Below are 27616 nucleotides of genomic sequence, written 5' to 3' on the forward strand. Positions count from 1 at the left end.
TTATAAAAGCGAAAGTTTGTGAGGATGTATGTGCGTGAGTGTGTATGTTTGTTACTCTTTCACACAAAATCTACTGGACGGATTGTTATGAAATTTGGTACACGGATAGAATATAACCTGGATTAACACATAGGGTATTACAAGGAAGGCAGACACATAATATAAATTCAACTAACTATCATGGTTCATGGTGACAGATGGACAGACAGACGAACAACCTAGTTTTGGTAATAGGTTCTTGTTTTGTTTGACACTTTTGGTGCGGAACCTTAAAATGATAGGTTAGATAATATATTTATTGTTACAAAAATATTGTTGACAAACGATTTATATATGTATTATAGTGTGCTTGGACTATTATATCTATGTACACAAACTCCGTAGGACACGTTCGAGTACCCAGAACTAGAGGGTCACGAGTTCGTGTGCAACCACCTGGCGCCGCGGCTGAAGGGGCGGCCGCGCGGGCGCCGGCGCCGGCCGCCGCGCTCGCGCAGTCACAGCCGGGACTCGCCCGAGCGCTCCAGCGACAGCGACCTCGAGCGACCGCAGCCCAGGGTGAGTCCTTGTGTCACCCATCGGCGCCGGCAGCTAAGCTAAGAAAAATATTATTAGAAGTTAATATAACTTCTAAAAATATATTTTTTAGTAGGTATTAAGTAGTAATGTAGTTTATTTATATAATAATAAACTTTAATTTTCAAAAGATTGACACTCTGCATAGATAGTAATTACAAAAAATATATGTAGGATTGTTTGACAAAATAAACAATGATCTCTTTTAAAAAAAAATTCAGACCACACAACGTTCGCCGTAAAAACAAAATCGCCATAAGTCTTTTTTCTCGCTCTATCTCATGCCTCCCGTTCTTACATCCGGTGCGTCCGTTTTAGACCAATTTCTATCCCACATATATATGTTTTGTTATTTATTTAAAAAAGAGATGCCATGACCACTTACTTCAATTTTGACGACCGCGGTGGTGCAGTGGTAAGGTTCTTGCCACTGAACCGAGAGGTCCCGGGTTCGATCCCCGGTCGGGTCATGATGGAAAATGATCTTTTTCTGATTGGCCTGGGTCTTGGGCGTTTATCTATATATGTATTTGTTATAAAATATAGTATCGTTGAGTTAGTAACCCATAACACAAATCTCGAACTTAATTTGGGGCTAGCTCAATCTGTGTGATTTGTCCTAATATATTTATTTATTATTTATTTTAAAAAAATACATTCTCCAGATCCAAACGCCTCGCCGACTCTCGCTCCGCAACGGCGACAAGGCGAGCGAGGAAGAAGACGAACGGCGCGAGGACGGAGAAAGCGGAGAAGACGGGGAATTCCTCGGCAAACTGCGGCAGTTTTATAAGGACAGGGACCCGCAGTTCAGAATCGGAGCCACGTTGAAGGACTGTGAGTTTATTTATTTACTAGATGTTGCCCGGGGCTTCGCTCCCGTGAGAATTTTGAGATAAAATATAGCCTATAGATATCTTGCATAATGTACCTTTCTAATGGTGAAAGAATTTTTGAAATCGATTCGGTAGTTTCGGAGATTACCCGCCTTAAACATACAAACTCACAAACGCTTACCTCTTTATAATAATAAATAGTATAGATTTAGTGTTTATTCATAAAATACATACTTACAGACAATACTTACAAGCAAATATTAATATTTATTCATACAAATGTCATTAAAGCGGGGTTAATAAAAATGAAAATGTATAAAATTGATTAAGTATATTCAAATAATTATATATCACAACACTATCATTACTTCCTTACATGTTACAAAGTTCTCTGCCACATCTGTCTGTCTGTTCGCGATAAACTCAAAAACTACTGCACGGATTTTCATGCGGTCTTCAACAATAGACTGTGAGTGATTCCTGAGGAAGGGTTTAGGGGTATGATTTTGTTATGTTTTACCCGAGTGAAGCCGGGACGGGCCGCTCGTGTTAAATAAACTATATTGTCTATCTATCAAACTTCCATTTTGTTTGTCAGTGTCGCTTCGCGCCATATATACGGCGGTGCGCACAAACGGCGGCTACGAAGCGGTGTGCAGACTGAAGCTGTGGCGCACTCTGTTCCCCGACCATCCCGCGCGCACGCGCAGGCATTACGAGAGGTTAATTTAATGAATGAATGAATGTAAGAGTGAATGAAAAATAATTAATAATGTCCACCCATGGATTTAACTACGGAGTACCTACTAATTCCATGTGTCACCCACACCGGCAAACATTACGTGATGTATGTAACATTCATTCATGTGTGTTAGATATTGCTAACACTGGTGTCATATTTTATTCAAGTCTCCTAAAGGCATCTGACATAATTAGTGTAATTATAATAATGCATAATTAATCAATGAATGAATGAAAAATGATTAATAATGTCCGCCCGCACCCGCGACATTACGAGAGGGAACGTTAGTAAATGAATGAATGAAAGTTTTAATGAAATATGACCGTCCGCACATGCAGACATTACGAGAGGTAACATTCATTCATATCGAATTCTAATAAACATTCTATATCATTACAGATACCTCCTATCCTTCGAGATCTACGACCGCAAGCGCAAACTGAACGGGAAGGTGGAGCCGCGGCCCGTGGCCACCATCGACGTGACGTCATCGCCGCCCACCCATCACAGGCTGCGGACACCCTCCCCGCCGCTTACCATAGACAACGGGACTAAGGACGAATTGACTGTGATCTCTAAACCCGCGGAAGAGTATAACAGGTAAGTTTTTTACGGTCCCAAACATTTGTCCAACACAAATGTTTTCTCATATCCAAACACTTCTGAGGGTTTGGATATGAGAAAAGGTTTTGCATTTCATTTTTTACTATCGAGTCCATTCGATTTGAGACGCAGTGAGCCAATCAACATTGCGGTGTGGCTGTCGTTGCGTCACAATGGCGCGCTGTGATTGGTTAGCTGCGTCCCATCGAATCGATTCACAGATTCGATGGTGAGATTTAAATAGTAAAGTCGCACTATACTATTTTCCTCGAAGGAAAGGTAAATTACTTCTGCATTTATTCTAAGCAGTGGTCCGAAATGCTGTAGTAGTTTGTAGCTTTTTGAGAAATTACTATCACTATATAATATAAAATTTGATGTGAAAATGTGCCTGTGAGGAATTTCTGAATAATGATTTGATTTGATGCTTGAAGAATAATATCCTTCAAATTTGAAAACTTCAACTGCGCGTTCTAGACTTGTCAGTCATGAAAAATAATAAAAAAAATCAATACATATAAAAAAAATACAATAAATAATACACAGTACAGTGAACAACGCGCGGTCAATGACCGCTCGCGCGCGAATCAGCTGTGAGTCGTGTGCGTGTATCGCTGTAGTGTAATGCTTTGGGGCGATGCGATGGGCACTGTTCATTGCATGTTTTAAACTTTAGCGTTACTTTTGATGTTCTAGGGGATATTCAGGGGATTCTTTAAAATTTTAATGAGGTTTCTTTATGTTACGTGATGATACAAATATGAAAAAAAAAAATTCAATTCTACTTTGAACCTTATTATCTCGGAAAATACTGATTTTCCAGGCACGGTTTCTTGGGAGTAAAAAGTTCATATTTATATAACGGCTATGTCGGAGGTAATGTTAATATTTTATTTAATTGATCAATTAATTCAATTTGCAGAGAATTCCTAGAATCCCTGCCAAAGGACGAGAAAGCGGTGAAGATTTCGGTGAAGCCCGTGGAGAAGCTGATCGAGGCGGGCGTGAGGAAGCTGTTCCACGAGGAAGGGAAGGTCGAGGAAGATAGCAAAAAGGATGAGGTTTTGAACGAAGCGCAGAAGTCAAATATAGGTGAGATTTTATCTCTTATTTTAAAGATTTCACGCTACGGTGCGTCGGAGCCCAGGGTCCGCGTCTTACATTTAAATTTAAAGTGAGTCTGATATGCACATAATCACAGATTTACAGTAGTATAAACAGTATGAAATTGATTTTTAACGAATTATTCTTTTGCCATGGCGATAGAATGGACAATATTGTTTGATAAACGATGTTTTCCTCACAAGGAAGTGGTGTTAGACGAAAACTATTATACTTGAGCCAGATTGGTACACAAACTCATGTGGCACGAGTAGGATTCAAACCTAGAACCATTCGGTCATAGGCGGACGTCTTAACCGCCGTAAATCATTCATATACATATAAGTTACTAACAACTATGGATGCAAATCTGAAATAAATACATTTTATTACACGCAACATCCATACACATGCTATATAAAAAACGTGAAAGTGTGTTTGTTTGTCCGCCTTTCACATTGAAACGGAGCAACGGATTGTAGAGCGTTTTTTGGATGAAATGAAACGTAACCAACCAGTTTAGTCTCTTTTATTGTCTATGACACATAATGTTAAAACTACAGACGGCGGCTGTATGGGCTTAAATTCCTTTGCCTTTCCACATGGATAAAAGGAACCAAAAAAAAAACATGTTTATTGCCAGCTGTCATCTGTCACTCTAAGCGTTCATTTTGCCGCCAATAAAAATACAATTTGTCCAAAAAATCCGCTTTGTTTATTTTATCACATAACTAAAACATTCCTTTAGCTGGAGAGTGTCATGCTACTGCGTGTGCAGGCTACTTTTTGCCGCGAGTAACAGCTGGTTAAATAATAAATATAATATAATTTTTAGAGCATGGGACACCGGAGCCGAGTTTGAATCGTTTAGCGGCCTACGTCAATGGACACGCGCCCAGCGAACAGGTACAGGCCATGTTACAAATATCATCTATTTGCAAAAATATATGAGTTTACATTATTCCAAATGTCGTGTTAAAAGAAAACTTAATCCTACGTGTTTCTGGCTATGGGTATGCAAATTTAAATTAACAGTGTCATCTCACTAAACAAAAAATAATAAAAGTTAAACTTTACACTAATATGTCGATACTATTTACATTATTGTCTGATGTTATTACTATCTGAGTTTGCCGTTAAAAATCGTTTAAATTGTAAACTTCAACATTCATCAATTATTTCAACATATATTAATAGAAATCAATCTAAGGTGTCTGTTTTTATAAGTTAAATTTCATAACTGCACTGTGGTTAGGTTTCCTCGCGATGTTTTCCTTCACCGGAAGCATATATTGGTCGATGGAAAATTACTATATATGAGTCAGATTGGTATATGATTCGAACCTGGAACCTATTGATAACAGGCGGACTGTAGCCACTGGGCCAGCACCGCTTCGAATTATATTGTTGGTATTAGAATAAATATAAATATATTAGGACAAATCCTATCCTATATTTTATAATATATATATGTATAAATTAACATCCAAGACCATTTAGATTCAGAAAAAGATCATTTTCCATCATGACCCGACCGACGATCGAACCCGGGACCTCTCGGTTCAGTGGCAAGCACTTTACCACTGCGCCACCGAGGTCGACAATATTAGAATGATATTCTATATTAATTATTGCGTACACACCCTCAACAAATATTTATTAATAAAATAAGCTTCTTCCCGCGGCTTCGCCCGCGTAAATTTCCTACAGGAACAGTTATTTTTCCGAGATGAAAGGTACCCTATGTACTACTTCATACTCAAAACTGTATGTATGCAAATGAAGATCGGTCGAGTAGATAAAGCGTGAGTAGAGAGGTAACAAACAAATATATTTTGACATTTATAATATGAGTGTCCCCCCCCCCCCCAGCCCCCGCGGCCCGCCGGCCGCAGCTCGCTGCGTCACGTGCGCGTGAAGCCCGCGCGTCCGCCGCACAACGGTGAGTTTATTTTATTTATTTATTCATTCATTCATTTTATTTATTTATTCATTCATTCATTTTATTTATTTTTAATTATATTAATTGGCTATTTTTCAAACTAGTAATATAATTAGTTAGCGTTTTCCCGCGGCTTGATTAATGTACCACATTTTTCCGGGATGAAAGGTACCCTATGTCCTTCTCCATAATTCAAACTACATGTATGCAAAATCTCAAGAAGATTGGTTGAGTAGATAGAGCGTGAAGAGGTAACTAACAAACTTGCTTTCGAATTACGTTACACTAGTTGTATGCCGCGAACTTCGACCTCGCGAATACATTATTTTTTTTACAAAATTGTGAATGTTTCAAAAACTACTTAACCGACTTTATCGCCCCACGAACTTAAAAATACTATCGACTGATCCTACATACATTTTAAATTTCAAAAGTTATCACGTTACAAACGTTCTGGCAGGAATATATTTAGTATCGAATATAATATAGAGATATATAATAATCGAATATAATAGGGCGCTTGCGGGTTGCAACACAAGCCACACAACAAAATTTAAATATTGTTTTTATGTTCTCTCGAACATACATAGTTAAAAATAAAGTGTGTGTGTCCCCCCCCCCCGCAGCGCCGGTGGCGCCCCCCCGCAGCCCGTCCCCCCCCGCGCCGGCGCCCCCCCCGATCACCAACTTCGGTATCCACCATCCGCCGCAAGCCAGCGACGATGACATTGTTGAGGTAATTTATATACTTTAATTCCAGCTCGCAGCATGTCGATTTTATATATTATTAGAAAAAAAAAACATTGTAAGAAACAATAATGGTAAGCCGATCTGGCATGATAGGGACCAACACTGTTCAAATGAGTTTCTTTCGGCATTTCTTCTCAGCAGTGGTCGTTCGAAATGCCAGTAGTTTGTAGCTTGTGAGAAATAACTATAAATATAAAAATTGACGAGAAAAAGTGCCTGTGAACGTCTAATTTCTGAATAAATGATTTGAATTTGAATGCGAACGCGTGAACATTGCATAGTTAGTATAAGTGGTTTTTTATCGCAATGTAAAGCCAGCAATGTATAACGTATCCGCCAACTGTTCGACGACAGTGTGGAGCCGGCAATATTTTGTGACGTAGCGCACTACGACTTATGCGCATTCTTAAATATAAAAAAAAAGTACCTACACACATACATCCTCATAAACTTTAGCATTTACAATATTTATTTATTTTTGTCCCAAGTAAATTAGTAGGATATTACAAAATTTTATCGCGCTGTCTGTCTGTAATCAAATCATGCAAGTTAAACTTCACCTACTTTCATATATACAACAGAGTTCATAGTTAGAGTTATGTTATGGGATACTAACTCAACGATACTATATTTTATAACAAATACATGTATTAATGACCCGACCGGGGATCGAACCCGGGACCTCTCGGTTCAGAGGCAAGCACTTTACCACTGCGCCACCGAAGTCGTTAAAATATAACGTTTCTTTTTCCAGGTGCCATATAAACCGAAGACACCTGAGATAATAGACTTAGACGAATACCCGGAGAGTCCGCAGGGGATGAAGAAGAAGAAACTGGACATCCTCAAGGAGCGGGGGCTCGAGGTGACCGCCGTCCCCGGCGCGGCGTGGCCCGGCCCCGCGCCCCTCGCCCCGCCCCTCGCCCCGCTGCTGCCTTCCGGCCCCGTGCTGCTAAACCCCGCGATGCAACACCAAATAATGACACAAGCTCAATTATTCCAAATGTACAACATCGTCCCCCCGAATTTCGGGAACGGCCTCCAACCCCCTAAAGTGATACAAGCCACGTCGATCTTCGGCTCCGTGGGTCCCGAGAAGACAGTCTACGGGAACCCGAAGGACCCCTTCATGCCCCCCCCTCACATACTGCACGGCGCTCCGGTCAAACAGCAAAAAGTAGCTCCCACTTCTGACTCGCAACAGACGTGCACGCGCCAGGACATACTGGACTTGACATGCAACAAAAAAACCCCGTCTCCCACTCACGCGCCGGCCGTCGAAATTGTTAGAATACCAACTTCACCGTCCCCGTCCAAAGTGTCCAGCACAGTTCAAAATCTAGCAAAAAATTATACTTTGATAGACGGAAAAGCGGTTGTCGGTTCGAATTTGGAAATAACTTTAGTCAATCCCAAAGCGCAGACGCCTAAAAACAAAATACCGCAAAAGAGGTCGTCGAACGGAAAATTTGTTTCGACGAAATCTCCACTCAAAGACTACAAGCCTTACACGTGCCCTTCTCCATCGGGGATACAGAAGAAGCCGACGATAAACGTACCAAATTATCAAGTGAGAGACGAATTGTCGCCAACGAACTCGTCCAGTTCTAGGGACAGTCAACAAAGCGTTCAGAATAATATGCTTAATATCTTCAAAAACCAGAATAGTTTAGCGCAAATCATTGAAATGCAGAAAAACGCTGTCCCAAGTATTAATCCGTTTATGGATCCGGTTTACATGAGCGCTCTGTACAGCTCCTTGGGCCAGTTGGACCCGAGACAGTTGGCAGCGTACCGCGACCTGGCCGCTCTGAGGCAGCCGCCTGTCAACGTCACACCGACAACGAAACACTAAAAGCCAAAATTTACATTGCGAAACTAGTTGCGCGAAAGTGATTACGTGACATTTTTCAGGTTTCGTGATTTACAATGTGAAATCGCGGCACGGTTTCGTGACGCGGTTATTGGATGAAACTAATGGCGTGCAATTAAAAGCGTCGTGTTAATGCGACGAATAACGTGTTACCGAACGTGATTTGTTGTATTAGTTTCGCACGTTCTGAAAGTAGTGTCATGATATTATGTCATCGTCATCAATGAAACTTGTTTCGTAATCTAAATGAGGCTTAATCTAGTCTAAGCTTTGTGATACAAGGATTATTGGGCTGGGAACTTTCATAAATATATCCAATTTTTTTCAGTGTGTATTTTTTCGATTATTATTGATTTTTTAATCAAATTACAAGAATTTATTAATTATTTTTAATCCCCTGAATTTAGAACAATGTGACATACGAGAAAATATAAAAACTTAAAACTTTTTTTGAATAAGTATATTTTGTTCATCACAATGTGAAATAGTTAAAAGACTACACATTTTCACTAAGCAATGATTGACTTTTTATAAATAAATCTATCTAAAACCTTTGCTGTTAAGACATTTTTTTTTCATATTTATATTACTATGATTCTGTAAAACATTTCCCAAAAAAAAGCTTTATTGAAGAAGTTTGATTGCCACAAAGAAGAAAAGAAAAAAACACATTTCCAATTACTTGGGCGTCAAGACATTATAAAAATCCTTATTTTTTTTAACTGTCAGTTTTTTAAAGACACATTAAAATCAAAATTATAATTTATGCCATGTGTAAAACTATATCGCTCGTGAAGTGATTTTTAATTGAAAATTGTCATTATTGTACTTGCCAAATATCAGATTTAGATTAAGCCCAGCACCTATTTTAAATTTAAAAATAATAAAGAAATAAGTATTTTAAAGTGGTCATGGAAAAATCTTGTAGTTTTGCATATACTTAATTCGCAAATATCCAATTAAACATTTCTAAGAATAATTTACGAATTTTATTAATTTAACTTTAATATCTGTAAATCGCGTTCCAAAAAAGTAGAAAAAAAAAAGTTTCTATAAAATGGCCATTTTGAAATGTGAAAAAAATCACAGATACAAGAACATTGTAATGTTCATAAATCTGTGTTAAAAATTGTATTTTCCGGAATCCAGCCCAATAAGATCGCCAATGACTTGATCTCCGGTTTTAGGCAAAATTGGGAACAATTCCTCTCTTTGTATATATCTAGTTGTAATTTTTCCGTTTAGCATTAATGCAAATTGTAGCACAGTATTTGGCGAGAAGCATTACACAACCAATCGGCAAGTCGGTTTATTTAAGAACTGTCAATAAAAAATCTGTTTCAAAAAAATGTTAGTACATTTTTTGCCATTGCAAAATACCAAATTATGAAGATATTTTGTGAAAAAAATAAATTTTTGTGATAAAAAAACATGGCGCTGTCTCCTGTTGGCTGGAACACTAGGTGTTTATTTCAACCAATCTGGACCAAATTATTAATCGTATTGCAATGGCAAAAATGTCGTTAATTGAAATCAGTTTTCTTCACTTTTTGACAGACTGAAGTATGACTATATTATTACGACGTGGTTTGGAAAATGGACCTAATTATTTAGTATAATATCTTGTAAAAGAGAGTAACATGTTATATAATATTGTTTTTTATTTTTCACCACTTATCAAAATGTTTTATATAGGGTTATTTTGTTTTTCGACGTTTGACCAAATTTAGCTTCCGACGTCAAGCTAAAATTAACTTTTAAGTATTTGACCGAGAGTTCATTGTAGAACACAGTAACAAGACAGCTGATTTAATGCGACACCGCTCCCACCCGGCAAAATTATGTTCATTGCAATGTGAGCTTTATATCGTCCGCTGTAGACATACTTTACAATGACAACGAATTAGCGGACTGTTGTTTATGTGAACTAATACTGTGGAGTATGTTTTAAAGTTATTTTTTCAGTGATCTATATTTTGACTGAGACAGTAGGTTAAACAGAGGATGAGTAATGCTTTTCGCGCGGTACTTAGGTACGTATTATTGTTCTAGAAAGTTTTATAACTCGCATTTGTAAATAATTCTGTATAAGTCCTTAGTGTAAGATATTGTCGTACAAATAAATGATAAAATATATTTATTTTGTCTTACTTAAGCATTTGCACGCGGCTTCGCCCGCGAAAATTTCGCGCATCCGTTAATACCATATCTCGGGTTCTAAGCAACGTATCGGGATGAAACCTATACCAAATTGTAAGTTAGACTATCCCCTATACAGCTGTAAAAACCGCATCAAATTACACATCCAGTAGTTTTTGCGTGAAACATATATATACAGACAGACAAAAATTAAATAATAATTATGTTTTTATATCTCCTATGTACAGACAGCCTACTTAAAGTTTTTATTATATGTATAGATCATCAAATCTATTTCAAAGACACAGGTAACGGCTAGCACTGAAATAATCTGAACAAATAAAACACAAGATTATTTTTTACACATTTATTTGGGTAATTACAGATTTTGAGGTCGTAACAGATTTGGACGACACCGCTTCTACAACGCTCAATTACGTTCATTGAAAAATGAGCCTTAAAGCGCCCCCTGTAGGCATACTTTACATTGCCTACAAATCGGCGGATCGTTCGCTGTCAGCGCACGTCTTGTCAATGTAAAATATGTCTTAAGAGGACTCTTTAAAGCTGATTTTTCAACGTTTTTTCGATTGGATGCGGTGCTGTATTAGTCGGGTATGACTTTACTCTTCATTCACACTAGCGTATTTCCAACACGCATTATAAATTCTTTGTAATACAACATATTCATTATATGTGGCCGTCCAGAACAAAAGGGACCTTACGGCGCCCGACACTTACGCCATTATTGCCGTTGTGTTGTATTGGAACAACGGCAATAAAGCTCTGAGTGCCAGCCGCCATAAGGTCCCTTTTTATTTGGACGGCCACATATGAGTATCCGTTCACACAGAAACGCTTCTCTATCGCGAACAAGTTTTACAGCTTTTTGAGCGCTATGCGTTGCAAGTCGAACGCGATAAAAAAGCGCCGACATCGAAGTTTTTTTTACGGCGATCGAGATTTTGTCTTCGTCCAGTCCTGAGCCAACATTGGACGGTAGGCTGAATGTCGAATATCATTGTCGAAAGCGATAAAAACACGCCAACGTCGACAGTTATTTTACGCCCGTGCGATCGAGGCCTAGACTTCGTCCAATCCCGAGCCGAGCACAGCGCCACTGTACGCTAGATCCCAATAGTGTTCCACGCCGTGTTTCTGGAACAATTCACGTGCCTGCTTCTCCGTCGGCAGGACCTGCATCAGAAAAAAATTCAATCACTCTCATTTCTAACTTTCTACGAGAAAATGTTTCTTGATGAGGGGAGTCGCTTAAGTCGTTTCATTTGCCTATTTTTATTATAGACTGTCTTCGCCCCGGGGCTTCGCTCCCGTGGGAATTTTGGGATAAAATGTGTTATTCTAGGTAATATTCTACCCGTGTATCAAATTTCATAACAATCCGACCAGTAGATTTTGCGTGAAAGAGAAACATACACACATTCTTACAAATATTCGCATATATAATACTAGCTGCGCCCCGGGGCTTTGCTCCCGTGGGAATTTCGGGATAAAAGGTATCCTATGTGTTTTTCCGGGTTATATTCTACCCGTGTACCAAATTTCATGAAGAGGTAACAAACAAACAAACTTACTTTCGCATTTATAATATTACTTGGGATAAATAGGAAACGCACAATACTTCGTTAGCAAACAGCCCGATATAAGGTACCGTATCTCGTGTATTGGTACAGCATTACGTTTTCGTAAAAGCATGTAATTGTACTGTACAGTCAACAGCACGACAACCTACCGAAATTCATTGCAACACCCGCCTCTATGACCGCGCCACAGGGTTCCATGCGGACTGTACACCGTACATGTAATATTCAACTCCCTTCAACTAAGAATTTACAAGACGCACACATCCCGAAGCAAATATACTTTATGATTTATTTAATAGTAGATAGACTGTTGTCAATTAGTTCATAAGTTGAATTATAGGATTCCACGTAGTCAAATCCTAAAAGATAGATAGCATGTTTGATATTCCCATATATAAATAGATATAAATATATTGGGACAAATCACACGGATTGAGCTTGCCCCAAAGCAAATTCGAGGGATATCTCATCTTGTATGTTTATAGTTAGCTAGGGTGACGCGGCTACCATAAGTTACTGTTGCTTTGTAAGTACAGTCAACTTGCTATCTCATTCCCAATCTACAATTATTAAAACATTTTGTTGAACGATACATCTGTGAACGTTTACCTGAATTTGTACGACATGTGATTTGACACCTCGGTGGCGCAGTGATAAAGTTCTTGCCACTGAACCGAGAGCTCCCGGGTTCGATCCCCGGTCGGGTCATGATGGAAAATTATCTTTTTCTGATTGGCCCAGGTCTTGGATGTTTATCTATATATGTATTTGTTATAAAATATAGTATCGTTGAGTTAGTATCCCATAACACAAGTCTCGAACTTACTTTGGGGCTAGCTCAATCTGTGTGATTTGTCCTAATATTTATTTATTTATTATTTAATCTGTGTGGTCAATTATTGAATAACAATCGCTTCTCATTATCATCGTCTTTGTATCTCGCTCTCACATCTAGGTACCTTAAGGTCACAACTGAAAATCAGAGTATTGCCCTCCGGGTAATAGTACCGCTGAGTTGTGTCCTTTTTGTATTGCTGCAAGACACTCATATTGTATTGTGTGTGTTATTAATATGAAGAACCTGTATCTACGTTGTTGTTGTGGCTACGAATAAAGATTTTATCTATCTATCTATATTACTTTTGTGACTGTTAGTGCCTTTAAAAGAATGATTAAAGAATTCTTAGTTTAAGTGCAGCATTGCAAGTCTTGAGTGTTGGCTCAATTAATAACCTAACATTTACATTTAGCTTTTTATATATATATATTTTGTGTGACAATTTTCAATAATTTTATTGGAAATACAACTTTTATTTTATTTATTTATTCAAATTTTGTCATTTTTAATAATGATGTAAATTCGTCCTCCTAATTTTTAATATATGTTATAAGATCTATATTTGTTAATTGACGTCCTTGGAGAAAAGGCCGCGGTGAAGTTTGTTGCGCCGCTTCTTCTTCACCTGCGCTTTGGAAGTCGACGGTGGACTTAGTTTAAGTAATTTTTTGACGTCAATAAGTGATACATCACTTCATCATCCTAAATTGAATAAAGAATTTTGAATTTGAAACCATTATATAACATGTGGTTAGCGGTGTTGAGAGCACAATAATTTATAAGTTAACACAAGATTTGTCATAGTAATAGTACTATTGTTTTTGTTAGCTTCCCCAATGAACAGAAGAAAAAAAAAACTCCCTGGACTGGATTTAATAGAGACTGACCTTGAACTTGATTTCTCCGAAGTTGCGCTGCTTCGTGACGCCCTCCCAGACCAGCTGGCAGCTGTTGGGTACGGCGGCGCCCTCGGCGTCCTTCACCGTGTCCTCCTCCCACTTGATGCGGTGAAGCATCAACCTGGACACGGACAATTTATAGTGAAAGATGGAAAGAGACAGGGAAACACTAGAGAGAGAGATAAACTAACTTCAATTATTTATTTATTTTCAATGCATTACATATGTATGTGTACTTAATTCTATTATTATTACCTTACTAGCCGCGCCACGGGTCTTTGCTCCCGTGGGAATTTCGAGATAAAAAGTACACAAAAGTATACAAAAGTATGTATTTCAGTATTCCAGGTTATATTCCGCCCGAGTACCAAATTTCATATCAATCGGTCCGGTAGATTTTGCGTGAAAGATAACAAACAAACATACATATATACACACGTCTCCACAAACTTTCACAATTATAATATTAGTAGGATATATAAGAGAGACACTAGAGGGATAGTGAGAGGGAGTCACTAAAGGGAGAGAGACACACTAACCTCTTATAATTTTCCTGCCAATTTTTTTGGGCCCACCCGCCGCTATGATGAGAGAAAAAGGGAGACACTAGAGAGTGAGATACACTACAGAGAGAGTGAGAGAGTCACTAGAGAAAGATATATAGAGACAATAACATCTTATGCCTGCTGCTTGGGAGAGACACACTAGAGAGTGAGAGAGGGAGTCACTAGATAAAGAGAGAGACACTTCTACTCTTATACTTCACCTGCTGCTTGGGAGAGACACACTAGAGAGAGAGAGAGGGAGTCACTAGATAAAGAGAGAGACACTTATACTCTTATACTTCACCTGCTGCTTGGGAGAGACACACTAGAGAGAGAGAGAGGGAGTCACTAGATAAAGAGAGAGACACTTATACTCTTATACTTCACCTGCTGCTTGGGAGAGACACACTAGAGAGAGAGAGAGGGAGTCACTAGATAAAGAGAGAGACACTTATACTCTTATACTTCACCTGCTGCTTGGGAGAGACACACTAGAGAGAGAGAGAGTTACTAGAGAAAGAGAGAGTACCATGAGTATCTGTCATGTCATGTCTGTTTATTATATTATATACTTATGTTCTTTCTTAGTCTATCAAACTCCTTTGTACCTAATATTCTCTGTAAGCACATGTTTGGATTACAGTTTTCTTTGTATTTTATCTCTATGAATATTTTATATTTGTTGTAATCTGTTTTGTGCGTGAATAAATAAATAAATAAATAAATAAATAAATAAATAAATAAATAAATAAATAAATAAATAAATAAATAAATAAATAAATAAATAAATAAATAAATAAATAAATAAATAAATAAATAAAGTACCTATAGAAAGAGAGAGAGACACTGACCGTTTATACTTGGCCTGCTGCTTGGGCCCGCCCTCTGCCACGATGACGCAGCACCCTCTGTGCAGCACCACGCACCCCGTCATGTGAAGTTGTTGAGCGTTCACTTCCACTTTGAACTTAGCTGACGCGCACTCAAACAGATCTTTCACTCTGTAATTGAATTACAACATTGAAGTTCTGCTTTAAAAGGGCATTAAAGATGGAAGTAAAGGGTTCCAGGAATAGAGGAAGACCTGAGAAGAAATGGATGGAGTGTGTCAAGGATAGTATGAACAGGAAGGAGTATCAATAAATAATAAAAAATAAAATAAAAATCATTTATTTTCAGACCATAGATCCATAGTTTGTTAGTAACAATAAGACTTATAGACTATGTTAGTAGGTATAATAAACACAAGAGGTTTATCCTGGACAGACAGGCTCACTGATACCTTGTCACGTGCAGCTTAATGAACCTGCCAACCAGGGCTGAATCGAGACGATCACCCACCATCATCAATGGATATGGCGAATGACAGAACGAAGTGGAAGGAACTCACATACTGTGCCGACCCCACATGAGTGGGATGAGGTCAAGAGATTGAAGTTCTGCTTCACCAATTTCTACTGCCGGTTGAAGCGTTGGCGGTGTATTGGTTGAGATGCCCGCCTGTTAATCGAAAGGCCTCAGGTTCGTATCCTACTCGTGCCATATGAGTTTGTGTACCAATCTGACTCATATATGGTAGTTTTCATCGACCACCACTTGCTTCCGGTGAAGGAAAACATCGTGAAGAAACCGGCACACTGGTGGATGGTTTAATTCACTACTGCGTATGCGACTACCTGCCACTAGATGGCGGTGTAAGTAGTCGTAAAAGTCAAGTCAGATGCCTTTATGCGACTTGAATAAAATGACGTCAGTGTTACCTGTACACAGCTACGTGAACACCCATCGTTGTGTCTTCTCGTAATTTGCGATCGACCTGTAACGTAAGATAATAAATCACTATCCTAATATAATCTTAATTAAAAACATACAATTTCGAAACATATTTGACTGTCATGTTTTACAGGCCATCAAGAAAGTGAAGAAACAAAATCAGAGCGCTGTCTCCCGTTGGTTGGCAACACTGCGCGTTTATCGACCAATCTTGACCATTATATTTGGTATTGCAATAGCAAAAAAAATTGTTCGTCGAGAATCGGCTTTCTTCACTGTCTTGACAGACTGTATATTTGATTTTTATAAAAAAAAAAAAACCAAATAAATCATTCATTTTTATATTTAAAATCGACGCCTGTAACGTTTCTCTCGTGTAAAGGCCTTCACGGTTGCTTTATATAAAACTGCTGTAACATTTCGAGCTGTACAAAATTTACCTTTTCCCTCTTCTGTTCCTTGGTAAGCGCCCGGGCCTTGTTCGCTTCGAGATGGGTCTTCTGTCGCTTTGCAATCTGTTCCCGGACCTTCGCCTCGATCGCCGTAGGGTCTTGCACAGCTTCTGTGCCCAGCGCGCGCATAAGATTCGATATCCTATAAGTAAATATCGTCATATTAATACAATATGACGGATAATAACAATATTTTACCCTCTCTCTCTTCCCTACAGTCTCCATTCATATGAGTAGGACTCTAGTCTTCCCCACACTCTCATCGAAATTTAGGCTCTAATCTTCCCTCTAGTCTCTATTAATCTGTTGAACTTCTCCACTCACATGTAACCCTTCAATTATATCTATAGTCTCCACTCACACGACTAGGGCTCTGCTCTAGTCTGCTACAGTCTCCACTTGTGGAACTGGAGCCCGAAGGGAAGGCTAGCCTTCCCTTCAGGCTCCACTCACTTAACTTTAAGTCTCTAATCTTCCCTACAGTCTCCAATCACTTAACTTTAGTCTCTAATCTTCCCTACAGTCTCCAATCACTTAACTTTAGTCTTTAATCTTCCCTACAGTCTCCAATCACTTAACTTTAGTCTTTAATCTTCCCTACAGTCTCCAATCACTTAACTTTAGTCTTTAATCTTCCCTACAGTCTCCAATCACTTAACTTTAGTCTCTAATCTTCCCTACAGTCTCCAATCACTTAACTTTAGTCTCTAATCTTCCCTACAGTCTCCAATCACTTAACTTTAGTCTTTAATCTTCCCTACAGTCTCCAATCACTTAACTTTAGTCTCTAATCTTCCCTACAGTCTCCAATCACTTAACTTTAGTCTTTAATCTTCCCTACAGTCTCCAATCACTTAACTTTAGTCTCTAATCTTCCCTACAGTCTCCAATCACTTAAATTTAGTCTCTAATCTTCCCTACAGTCTCCAATCACTTAACTTTAGTCTTTAATCTTCCCTACAGTCTCCAATCACTTAACTTTAGTCTCTAATCTTCCCTACAGTCTCCAATCACTTAACTTTAGTCTCTAATCTTCCCTACAGTCTCCTATCACTTAACTTTAGTCTTTAATCTTCCCTACAGTCTCCTATCACTTAACTTTAGTCTTTAATCTTCCCTACAGTCTCCTATCACTTAACTTTAGTCTTTAATCTTCCCTACAGTCTCCTATCACTTAACTTTAGTCTTTAATCTTCCTTACAGTCTCCTATCACTTAACTTTAGTCTTTAATCTTCCCTACAGTCTCCAATCACTTAACTTTAGTCTCTAATCTTCCCTACAGTCTCCAATCACTTAACTTTAGTCTCTAATCTTCCCTACAGTCTCCTATCACTTAACTTTAGTCTTTAATCTTCCCTACAGTCTCCTATCACTTAACTTTAGTCTTTAATCTTCCCTACAGTCTCCTATCACTTAACTTTAGTCTTTAATCTTCCCTACAGTCTCCTATCACTTAACTTTAGTCTTTAATCTTCCTTACAGTCTCCTATCACTTAACTTTAGTCTTTAATCTTCCCTACAGTCTCCTATCACTTAACTTTAGTCTTTAATCTTCCCTACAGTCTCCTATCACTTAACTTTAGTCTTTAATCTTCCTTACAGTCTCCTATCACTTAACTTTAGTCTTTAATCTTCCCTACAGTCTCCTATCACTTAACTTTAGTCTTTAATCTTCCCTACAGTCTCCAATCACTTAACTTTAGTCTCTAATCTTCCCTACAGTCTCCAATCACTTAACTTTAGTCTTTAATCTTCCCTACAGTCTCCAATCACTTAACTTTAGTCTTTAATCTTCCCTACAGTCTCCAATCACTTAACTTTAGTCTTTAATCTTCCCTACAGTCTCCTATCACTTAACTTTAGTCTTTAATCTTCCCTACAGTCTCCTATCACTTAACTTTAGTCTTTAATCTTCCCTACAGTCTCCTATCACTTAACTTTAGTCTTTAATCTTCCCTACAGTCTCCAATCACTTAACTTTAGTCTCTAATCTTCCCTACAGTCTCCAATCACTTAACTTTAGTCTTTAATCTTCCCTACAGTCTCCAATCACTTAACTTTAGTCTTTAATCTTCCCTACAGTCTCCAATCACTTAACTTTAGTCTTTAATCTTCCCTACAGTCTCCAATCACTTAACTTTAGTCTTTAATCTTCCCTACAGTCTCCAATCACTGAACTTTAGTCTTTAATCTTCCCTACAGTCTCCTATCACTTAACTTTAGTCTTTAATCTTCCCTACAGTCTCCTATCACTTAACTTTAGTCTTTAATCTTCCCTACAGTCTCCTATCACTTAACTTTAGTCTTTAATCTTCCCTACAGTCTCCTATCACTTAACTTTAGTCTTTAATCTTCCCTACAGTCTCCAATCACTTAACTTTAATCTCTAATCTTCCCTACAGTCTCCAATCACTTAACTTTAGTCTCTAATCTTCCTATCAGTCTCCAATCATCTAACTTTAGTCTCCAATCTCCCCTACAGTCTCCACTCACCCAAGTTTAGTCTCCACTCACCTGAGTTTAGGCTCCGGCGGTGCCTCGAGCCCGAGGCGCACCTTCTCCTGCTCCTCCTTCCAGGCCTCGCGCCGGCTCTGGCGGCGGAGCTTCTTGCGCTCCTTCTTAGTGAGGAACACGGGCATGTAAGTAGGCTTTAGGGGCTCCGCTGCAGACAACAGATAAATTTATTTACTAGCTCCGCCCCGGGGCCTCGCTCCCGTGGGAATTTCGGGATAAGAAGTACCCTATGTGTTATTCTAAGTTATATTCTACCCGTATTTCAAATTTCATAACAATCCGTCCATTAGATTTTGCGTGAAAGAGTAACAAACATACATACACACATACATCCTCAGAGACTTTCGCGTTTATATTATTAGTAGGATGTATGTAAACAACTTAATAGTGTAAATATAAAATTTACAAATAGGAAACTAAGAACGAAGGTAAATGAAAAACACTCAACGTCCCAGACTAAGCAGTTATCATTAATTGAGAATGACATCTTCCAAAAACGACAACTTCCAAAAACGACAACTTCCAAAAACGACAATTTCTAAAAAGGACAGTTTAGTAATAGTACGCTGATTCCGAAATTCGCGGCGTTACTGCCCCCGGGAATCTCTCGACGACGGATGAGAGAAAGAGACTGACTTACTTTCTCTCTTTCTCCGCACATGAGAGAAAGAGATAGACTGTAAGGGAAATTACTTACTGGGCGGTCTGAGTTGTTGAGGATGTTCGACCAAATTTGTTATAGCGACTTCATTGAGGTTATCCACAATGTCGTCTTCACCGGTGTTGCACGCGTCCACCCGCTGTGTGTTTGTCCGCGCGTCTGTCTGTGTGTCCGTCTGCGTGTCTGTCTGTGCGTCTGTCTGTGCATCCGTTTTGCGCTTCGTCGCGCGCTCTTCAGGCGTCATCAGGATCACGCTGTCCCACCTGCGAATTACAATAGTATATAATATGTTTTTTTACTAGCTGCCCGCCCCGGCTTCTCTCGGGTAAAACCGTAATAAAAAAGTAGCCTATGTCACTCCTGAAGGTTTCACATATCTCTGTGACAAATTTCATCGAATTCGGCCCAGTAGTTTTTGAGTTTATTCAATACAAACATAAATACAAATCTTTCCTCTTCTGTCAGGAACACAACCTAATAACATTAATAGAAAATATTAGATTAATAAAATTGTGTTATATCACTTAATATCCTGTACAACTGTGCATGCTCTAGTGGATTACAGGTTAGTTCTTATAATTAGAATTTTGTATTCTGTTAATTAAATTTTATTTATCAACTAGCGAACTGCTGCTTCGCACGGATGCAATATTATGCAATGTTACGAGTATCCTCCATCCATACTAATATTATAAAGAGGAAAGATTTGTAGTTTTGTTTGTATTGAATGAACTCAATGAGTACTGGGCCGATTTTGATGAAATTTAGCACAGAGTTAGCGAAACGAGTGACATGGGCTCCTTTTTTAAATGGATTTATTGAGCGAATCCGAGGCGAGCCGCTAGACTTGAATAAGTATATCTATTTAACCTAAGCATACATAGGGACAGACAAACAGCGGAAAGCGACTTTTATATGATGTAATATGATACAAAGTACTTTACGCTAAAAGCATTGATGAAAGTTGAGGTTAAGTCATGATGATGTATTTTCATACTAGCTGCCCGTCCTTGCTTCGCTCGGATTAAACCATAATAAATCACATCCTATACACTTCAACCATCCTCGGGAAACATACTATCCTATTGGTGAAAATCTTACGAAAATCCGTCCGTTGTTTTTGAGTTTATTGCCGCCATATACACTACATTAAATACCTAATATAAAACAAAGTAGCTTCCTGCTGTTTGTCTGTCCGTATGTATGCTTAGATCTTTAAAACTATGCAATGGATTTTGATCCGGGTTGTTTATTTAAGGAATGAAAAAAGGAAGAACATATTGCTTTCATATTCGATATTTTTTTTCAATAAAACTCATCAAAAATCACTTTGAAATTGATTATATTATTAGGACACGTAAGATAAAACAGACGGTATAAAGCTATCCTGAAACACCCTATATACCTATCTATATATATTACAAAGTAGTTATCAAATGGTTTATGGTGTCTATGGCTAGTATTATTCTATGGCTCACCATTCGATGTCGGGCACGTGGTCGCTCTCCGGCGCGTCGGCGGCCAGCAGCGCCAGCTTAGTCGCCGAAGATATACCAGTCTTACGTGCTATTTGCGATATTTCATTCTGCAACTTTTCCAGTTGCGCCTAAAAGTTGATTTTACGTTTATTTAAATACATTTCATAGTGATGCTGTTGTTTTTGGCTTTCAAAACTATAGAGGCAGTTTCGATTAAGATTTTTAATGTAGATGATTGTGATAATGACTTTATGCATTAGAATATATCCAATATTATGCCTCTAATGATAAAGTCAGAATTTAGAAGATTGATACAATAACAGCATATACCTAAGTAATAAAGAAAGTATAAATTATTTAGAAGAAAGTAGAAATAATTTCGAATTCAAATAATAACGCTTTACAATTTAACGCTTTTTCTTCACGAGTTAGCAGTGTTCGAGGTAAACGAGTTATACCCTATTCATCTTGGACTGAGGCAAAAGGTAAACAAACCTTGAACAAAAATTCATAATTTCTCGTTATTCCTTTGTTAATTTTGTTCTTATTTTCTATTAATGTTAAATTTTTTGTTATTGTTGTTTTATGGAGTCATGTCGATAACTTAAATGTTTGGCTTGTTAATTTCTTCGTTTCTTTTTTGTTTACTTTTTGTCTCAGTCCAAGATGAATAGGGTATAGTTGTATATATAAATAATTATTATTATAAAAAATAATAATAATCACTTCATTGCCAAACTTATAGTATTACATAGTTTAACATTATTCTAATATTTTTTTATCGACGACCTCGGTGGCGCAGTGGTAAAGTGCTCGCCTCTGAACCGAGAGGTCCCGGGTTCGATCCCCGGTCGGGTCATGATGGAAAATGGATCTTTTTCTGATTGGCCCGGGTCTTGGATGTTTATCTATATATGTATTTGCTATAAAATATAGTATCGTTGAGTTAGTATCCCATAAGACAACAAGTCTCGAACTTACTTTTGGGCTAGCTCAATCTGTGTGATTTGTCGTAATATATTTGTTTATATATATTTAATATTTATTTTAGTTATAGTTTTATAGGTATTTTTTTCATTGATGTATCTAATAATATAAGGGCCTTCGAATAGTCATCAAAATAAAAATTTTTCATCTCCCCTAGTCTGCTGAGACTTGACCAAAAGCTACACAATTCATAAATATAATCTGTTGCTGTAAATGTTTGCAAATAAATGATTTATGAATACCAATATTAATAGTAACAACATACCTTCATTCTGAGGCGCTCGGCCACCTGAGTGAACTTCCCCGGTTCGTGGAACCTGAAAATGAAAAATTTACATATATGACCTACTAGCTGCGCCCCGGGGATTCGCTCCCGTGGGAATTTCGGGATTAAAAGTACCCTATGTGTTATTCCAGGTTATATTTCACCCGTGTACCAAATTTCATTACAATCCGTCCAGTAGAGTTTGCGTGAAAAAGTAACAAACGTACACACATACATCCTCACAAATTTTCGCATTGATAATATTAGTAGGATATATATGTGTCTTATATATGTGTGATATATATGTCTTTTGAAATGACACAAGTCCTTACCCCAATCCAATTACCCCACTTCCCTGGCGGTTGGGTTTGTTGCCTGGCGACCACGGTGTCATGTTGGACCAGCACCTAACCTTGAAAACTTCAACTGCGCGTTCTAGACTTGTCAGTTTCAACTATGAGTTCGATTATAGCGCAGGGCATTCGTGAAGGGGGTTGTGAGGTGCGGGGAGTATGTGTCGCAATTTTATTGTTAGTTTTAAATATATTTATTTTTTGTATTTCTTTTGTAAATTGTTTTAAGTAGTCTTAACTTGCTAACTACTATTATAAATGCGAAAGTAACTTTGTTTATTTGTTTGTTACCTCTTCACGCTCTATTTACTCAACCAATCTTCTTGAAATTTTGCCTACATGTAATTTGAAGTATGCAAAAGGACACAGGCTACCTTTCAACTCGGAAAAATAACTGTTCCTGCAAGGAATTAACATGGACGAATACGCAGGCAAGAGCGAAATAAAGCTTTTATCTAACTGTGATGTCACTGTGGTGTTACAGTGGTGTCACTGTGGTGTTACAGTGGTGTCACTGTGGTGTCACTGTGGTGTCACTGTGGTGTTACTGTGGTGTCACTGTATGCATACCTCAAGGCGCGCTTGGTCCGGAGCGCGGGCTTGACGTTGAGCCGCGGGTCGAGCCAGGGCTGCGGCGCGGGCTCCGCCCAGGCCGCGCCCGACAGCTGCGCGCGGAACTCCTCGCGGCGCTTCGCTCTGATGTTCGCCTTGGGGGAACGAATGGAGACTACTACTGAATACTTGTCACCCCTTGTGGGGTTTACCCACGCCTTTTAATTGACAACACTTGGCAACTTGAGCTTACTTTTTTGTCGAATAAAAATATTTTCTTTCTTTCTTTACTTGTCAAATTTATAACTTCGTGTTTGATGATAATGACACTAACAAATTATGTACTTCGCTTCCAATAATGTATACTTATAAGATCCACTTTTGTCAATTGACGCCTTTGGAAATGGCTGCGGTGAAGTTTGTTGCGCCGCTTCCTTGTGCGCCTGTGCGCTTGCGCTTTATGAAGTCGGGGGTAGATTTAGCTTTAAGCACATTTTAGACGTCCATAAGTGATGTAATAGCATCCTAAGTTAAATAAAGAATTTTTGATATTTATTTAATAATATATTTATTTATTTAAATCAAAATCAAATCATTTATTCAGAAATTAGGCCTTCACAGGCACTTTTTCACGTCATATTCTAAATTAAATGATGTTTACCAAAGCTACAAACTACTAGCATTTCGGAACGACCACTGCTGAGAAGAAATGCCGAAAGAAACAGACAACAGACAGTAGTTCACTAGTATGTATGCGACCACCTGCCACTAGATGGCGGTAAGTAGTCGTACAAAGTCGTTGTGAATATTAAACAGAAACGCAACAGGATCTGTGACTCCTACACTAGGCCTATAAGCCATCTCGTGGGAGCCATATATCGTGGTAACAAATAGTTCAGCAGATTCAGTATGCAAATACCTTAAGGGTGGGTGCCACATGCGTCAAGTGCACCCTCTTGCCCGCGGTGTCCACGGTGCGCCCCTCCCTGTCCAGGATGAGGGGCGCCGGCCCGCCCGCCGCCGCCAGCGCCCCCCCCGACAGCTTGCGCTGGATCCGCGCCTGCAGCTCCGCTATCTTGCGCTGTTTCTCCAGCTCTTCAGCTGTGACCGGCCCGGCGGCTGTATATATTTAGTATGTATATAGTCATAGACCCGTGATCAACTGATTTTTTCAAATGTTTACCCGCAGAAGTCGGTCGTATATGGGGTGTAAAAGTTTGTGTGACAAATGCTGCGGGTGGAGCTACGGAAAATAGCGTGTAGCGAAAGTCTGTCTGTCATATCACCGTGTATCAGACTGGTAACATACTCACCAGGCCTGGAGTAGAGCACTGGCTTGATGACGCTAGGCGGAGGGATAGCATTGTTCTGCTGCACCTGCACCTTGAGGTGCTGGGCGGCCGCCGCCGCCGCGTTGACTCCAGGTTTCGGTTCCTTCATCGCTGTCAACGCTCGCTTCCGTTCCTCTATCTCCTTCTGAGCGTTCGCCATCATCAGCTGGAAGTATTGAATACTTTACTATACTATACTTTCATATTCATATCCATACTACCCATACAAATTATTAATGCGAAAGTTTGTCTGTCTGTTCCGCTTCCACGGCTAAACTGCTGGTCCGATTTAAATTAAATTTGGTATGTATTTAAAGAACACTATTCAAACTTAGGATTTTTTTAAAAAACCTCCAATTGACTATATTGGGGGGGTGAAATTTTGTATGAAAAGTTGAGAAATACACTATTATACAAGAATACTTATATTATTATCAAAAAGACAACATAAACAACTAAAAGTAAAGTAATTACAATATTTTCATATTTTTTAAACCAAATAAGCGCACCTTTATCCTATCGGCACTGAGCACAGCAATCTTGGAGCCGACTGTCTCACTCTCCGGTATGACTGCGGGCAGCGGTAGTGCTTCAACTCCATTACCTGCAAGAATGATATACATGTAGCATCCATCTGGTTACAGCCATTTAATTGGAAGGCAACCACATTCATTATGATTTTTATAATATTTAAACATTTTTGCTTCCTTTTTAAAATATTTGTTGGTATTTTTTTTATATTTAACTTTATACAACACAGTACAACACACTTTGAACACACAGGGTGGACTATTTTTCAACATATTATGTCTATTTCATATTCTATTTATGTGCTACACGAGTTTGTATACCAATCTGTCTCATGTGTAGTAGTTCTCATCGACCACCACTTGCTTCCGGTGAAGGGAAACATCGTGAGGAAACCTACACACTGTTTGACAGATTAGTTCACTAGTATGTAGCGATTAGTTGCCACTAGATGTGGTAGGAAGTTGTAAAAGTAAAGTGTCGATTGTCATTGATGTTACCAATTAACACACATAATTAACAGAAGTATGTATGAATGTACTTATGCCATGTTAGAAGAAAATTTGATCATTAAAATCAATGAACAAATTTATTTAAAACAAGTCTCGAACTTACTTTAGGGCTAGCTCAATCTGTGTAATTTGTCCTAATATATTTATTTATATTTATAATGACCAAAGAAAAACGTTTCTATTCTCTAAGATAAAAATACATACTGCACTATTGTGCAGTATGTGTATCACTATCGTGACCGTGTTTATCAACCAATCTTGAACATTCTACTTGGTATTGCAATGATAAAAAAATGTAGTTATTCAAAAATTAGTTTTCTCTACTTTGACAGACTGCACTTACCAATTTTCTTTTCCTTGTCATCTTTCTTCTCCTTTTTATCCTCATCGTGATTATCTTTTGACGAGTCTCTATCGCTATGTCTAGATTTCTTTGAGTCTCTATATTCTTTGTCTCTATCGGACTCCCGGTCATGTTTCCGTTTATGGGATTTTGATGATGACACCAGCTCTTGAGCTATTGCAATGACCTTGTCCGCTAGTTTGCTTGCCTTCTTGGAATCAATGTATGATGATAATTTGTCTATAATTTTTCGTCTTTCGTAACTGAAACAAGTATTTTTAGATAAATGTCATTTTTACCACAAGTTTTTATTGTTGTCGGAGAGATCTTTTTGGCAGTTTGTAAACTGTTGAGGAGTTCCCTCATAGAAAGCTGATCTTGGGTATGTGTCATGCTTATCATAACAATGGATTGTCATGGAAAATGAAGCTATATGTGCTACTATTTCAATCAAGTCAATTTTGTAGAAAGTAGGTAAACTTTATCTTGCAAGATTTGGCAAACAGCAGGACGGGTGAAAATAAATAAAACCTAGAATAAATTAGTCATGATGAGACACAAGTATCAAAACAGATTTGGTGATTGTAAATGCATGCTAACAATGTTATTATTGGTAGAGTATTAACTTTGCCTCTTCACATAATTGAAATAAATGTAGATATCGTAAAATTGTACATTCATAAACGATAGTACACGGATGAAATGTATTTGCAACAATCTTACCCATTGGTCAAACATGACGATATTGTCGAAAGCACAGAACTGTCGGATTTGCCGAGTGTCCTGTATATAGCGCCGTCCAAAGTGGACTTCAGCTCATCAACTTCACGCCGCGAAAGTTGTACAGCCATGGTAAACACAACAAATCAAAAAATGTTACAACACAATCTTTGAGGTTATGTTTGCCTAAATACTGGAATATCTTAAACCTACTAAATATTTCAGTAATTTAACTTTATTCTAACTATTATTTCACATTTCGGTAAGATTATTTAGAAGAAATAGTGACACTTTTATGAATAGAATAAATCAATCACCTAGTTAGTATTTTTATGATGATGAATTGACTGACAGTGACAGTGAAATGAATGAAATGAATGACTTGACTGACACAAACATAGATTTTTTTTCTTTAGTTTATGCACATAGAAAGGCAAAGGGATTTAAACATATATCATCATAGATAGAAGGCAGGCCATAAGCACACAATGTATTGCTAGTAATAAATAAATATGATTAATAAGTTACCGAAGAGCCTACAGTTGACTATGCTTGTTTCTTTAAATTCGCATTGCATATTTGCGTTTCGCAATATTTAATTAAAAAAGAATTCTGTCGTCGAAGAACATAAAAACCTCAGAACTGTCGTGAATAGGCCCCTTTATGCCATTTATTCTCATTCATTCACCTGTGTCAAA

At 38.2% G+C, this 27616-nt stretch overlaps 2 protein-coding genes across 2 annotated transcripts in view; one reads left to right on the forward strand and one right to left on the reverse strand.

The window, feature by feature from the left end:
• The window catches only part of LOC128682431 (AT-rich interactive domain-containing protein 5B-like), a 56312-nt gene extending 45753 nt beyond the window's left edge, over window positions 1-10559 (forward strand). The window contains exons 6-14 of the mRNA XM_053767096.2: window positions 385-558; window positions 1242-1413; window positions 2011-2134; window positions 2554-2754; window positions 3680-3849; window positions 4694-4764; window positions 5731-5800; window positions 6427-6536; window positions 7305-10559. Of these exons, the coding sequence (XP_053623071.1) occupies window positions 385-558; window positions 1242-1413; window positions 2011-2134; window positions 2554-2754; window positions 3680-3849; window positions 4694-4764; window positions 5731-5800; window positions 6427-6536; window positions 7305-8405 (2193 nt within the window). The 3' untranslated portion in view covers window positions 8406-10559. The remainder of the gene's footprint in view (window positions 1-384; window positions 559-1241; window positions 1414-2010; window positions 2135-2553; window positions 2755-3679; window positions 3850-4693; window positions 4765-5730; window positions 5801-6426; window positions 6537-7304) is intronic.
• Window positions 10560-10914: 355 nt separating this feature from the next.
• Prp3 (Precursor RNA processing 3) lies at window positions 10915-27271 on the reverse strand. The gene is made up of 15 exons (XM_053767108.1): window positions 26922-27271; window positions 26199-26461; window positions 25325-25419; window positions 24798-24981; window positions 24404-24603; window positions 23503-23639; window positions 22580-22631; window positions 21328-21455; window positions 19886-20112; window positions 19189-19336; window positions 16662-16815; window positions 16209-16264; window positions 15300-15449; window positions 13892-14024; window positions 10915-11759 (listed from the first exon to the last, which is right to left on the reverse strand). Exons 1-15 carry the CDS (start codon window positions 27047-27049, stop codon window positions 11646-11648), a joined length of 2169 nt encoding a protein of 722 aa, XP_053623083.1. The 5' UTR covers window positions 27050-27271; the 3' UTR covers window positions 10915-11645.
• Window positions 27272-27616: the final 345 nt, after the last annotated feature.

Source organism: Plodia interpunctella, chromosome 30, assembly GCF_027563975.2.
Source record: "Plodia interpunctella isolate USDA-ARS_2022_Savannah chromosome 30, ilPloInte3.2, whole genome shotgun sequence".
Taxonomy (NCBI): Eukaryota; Metazoa; Arthropoda; class Insecta; order Lepidoptera; family Pyralidae; genus Plodia; species Plodia interpunctella.

Bases quoted from the DNA above. Each gene is read 5' to 3' on its own strand.
- Prp3 (XM_053767108.1), bottom strand. From the start codon at position 27,049: ATGGCTGTACAACTTTCGCGGCGTGAAGTTGATGAGCTGAAGTCCACT. The intron at 19,337-19,885 runs GTAAGTAATTTC...TGTTGTCTGCAG, and splicing joins TCAACAACTCAGACCGCCCA to CGGAGCCCCTAAAGCCTACT. The intron at 11,760-13,891 runs GTCAGTCTCTAT...TTTCTGATGCAG, and splicing joins TCGGAGAAATCAAGTTCAAG to GTCCTGCCGACGGAGAAGCA.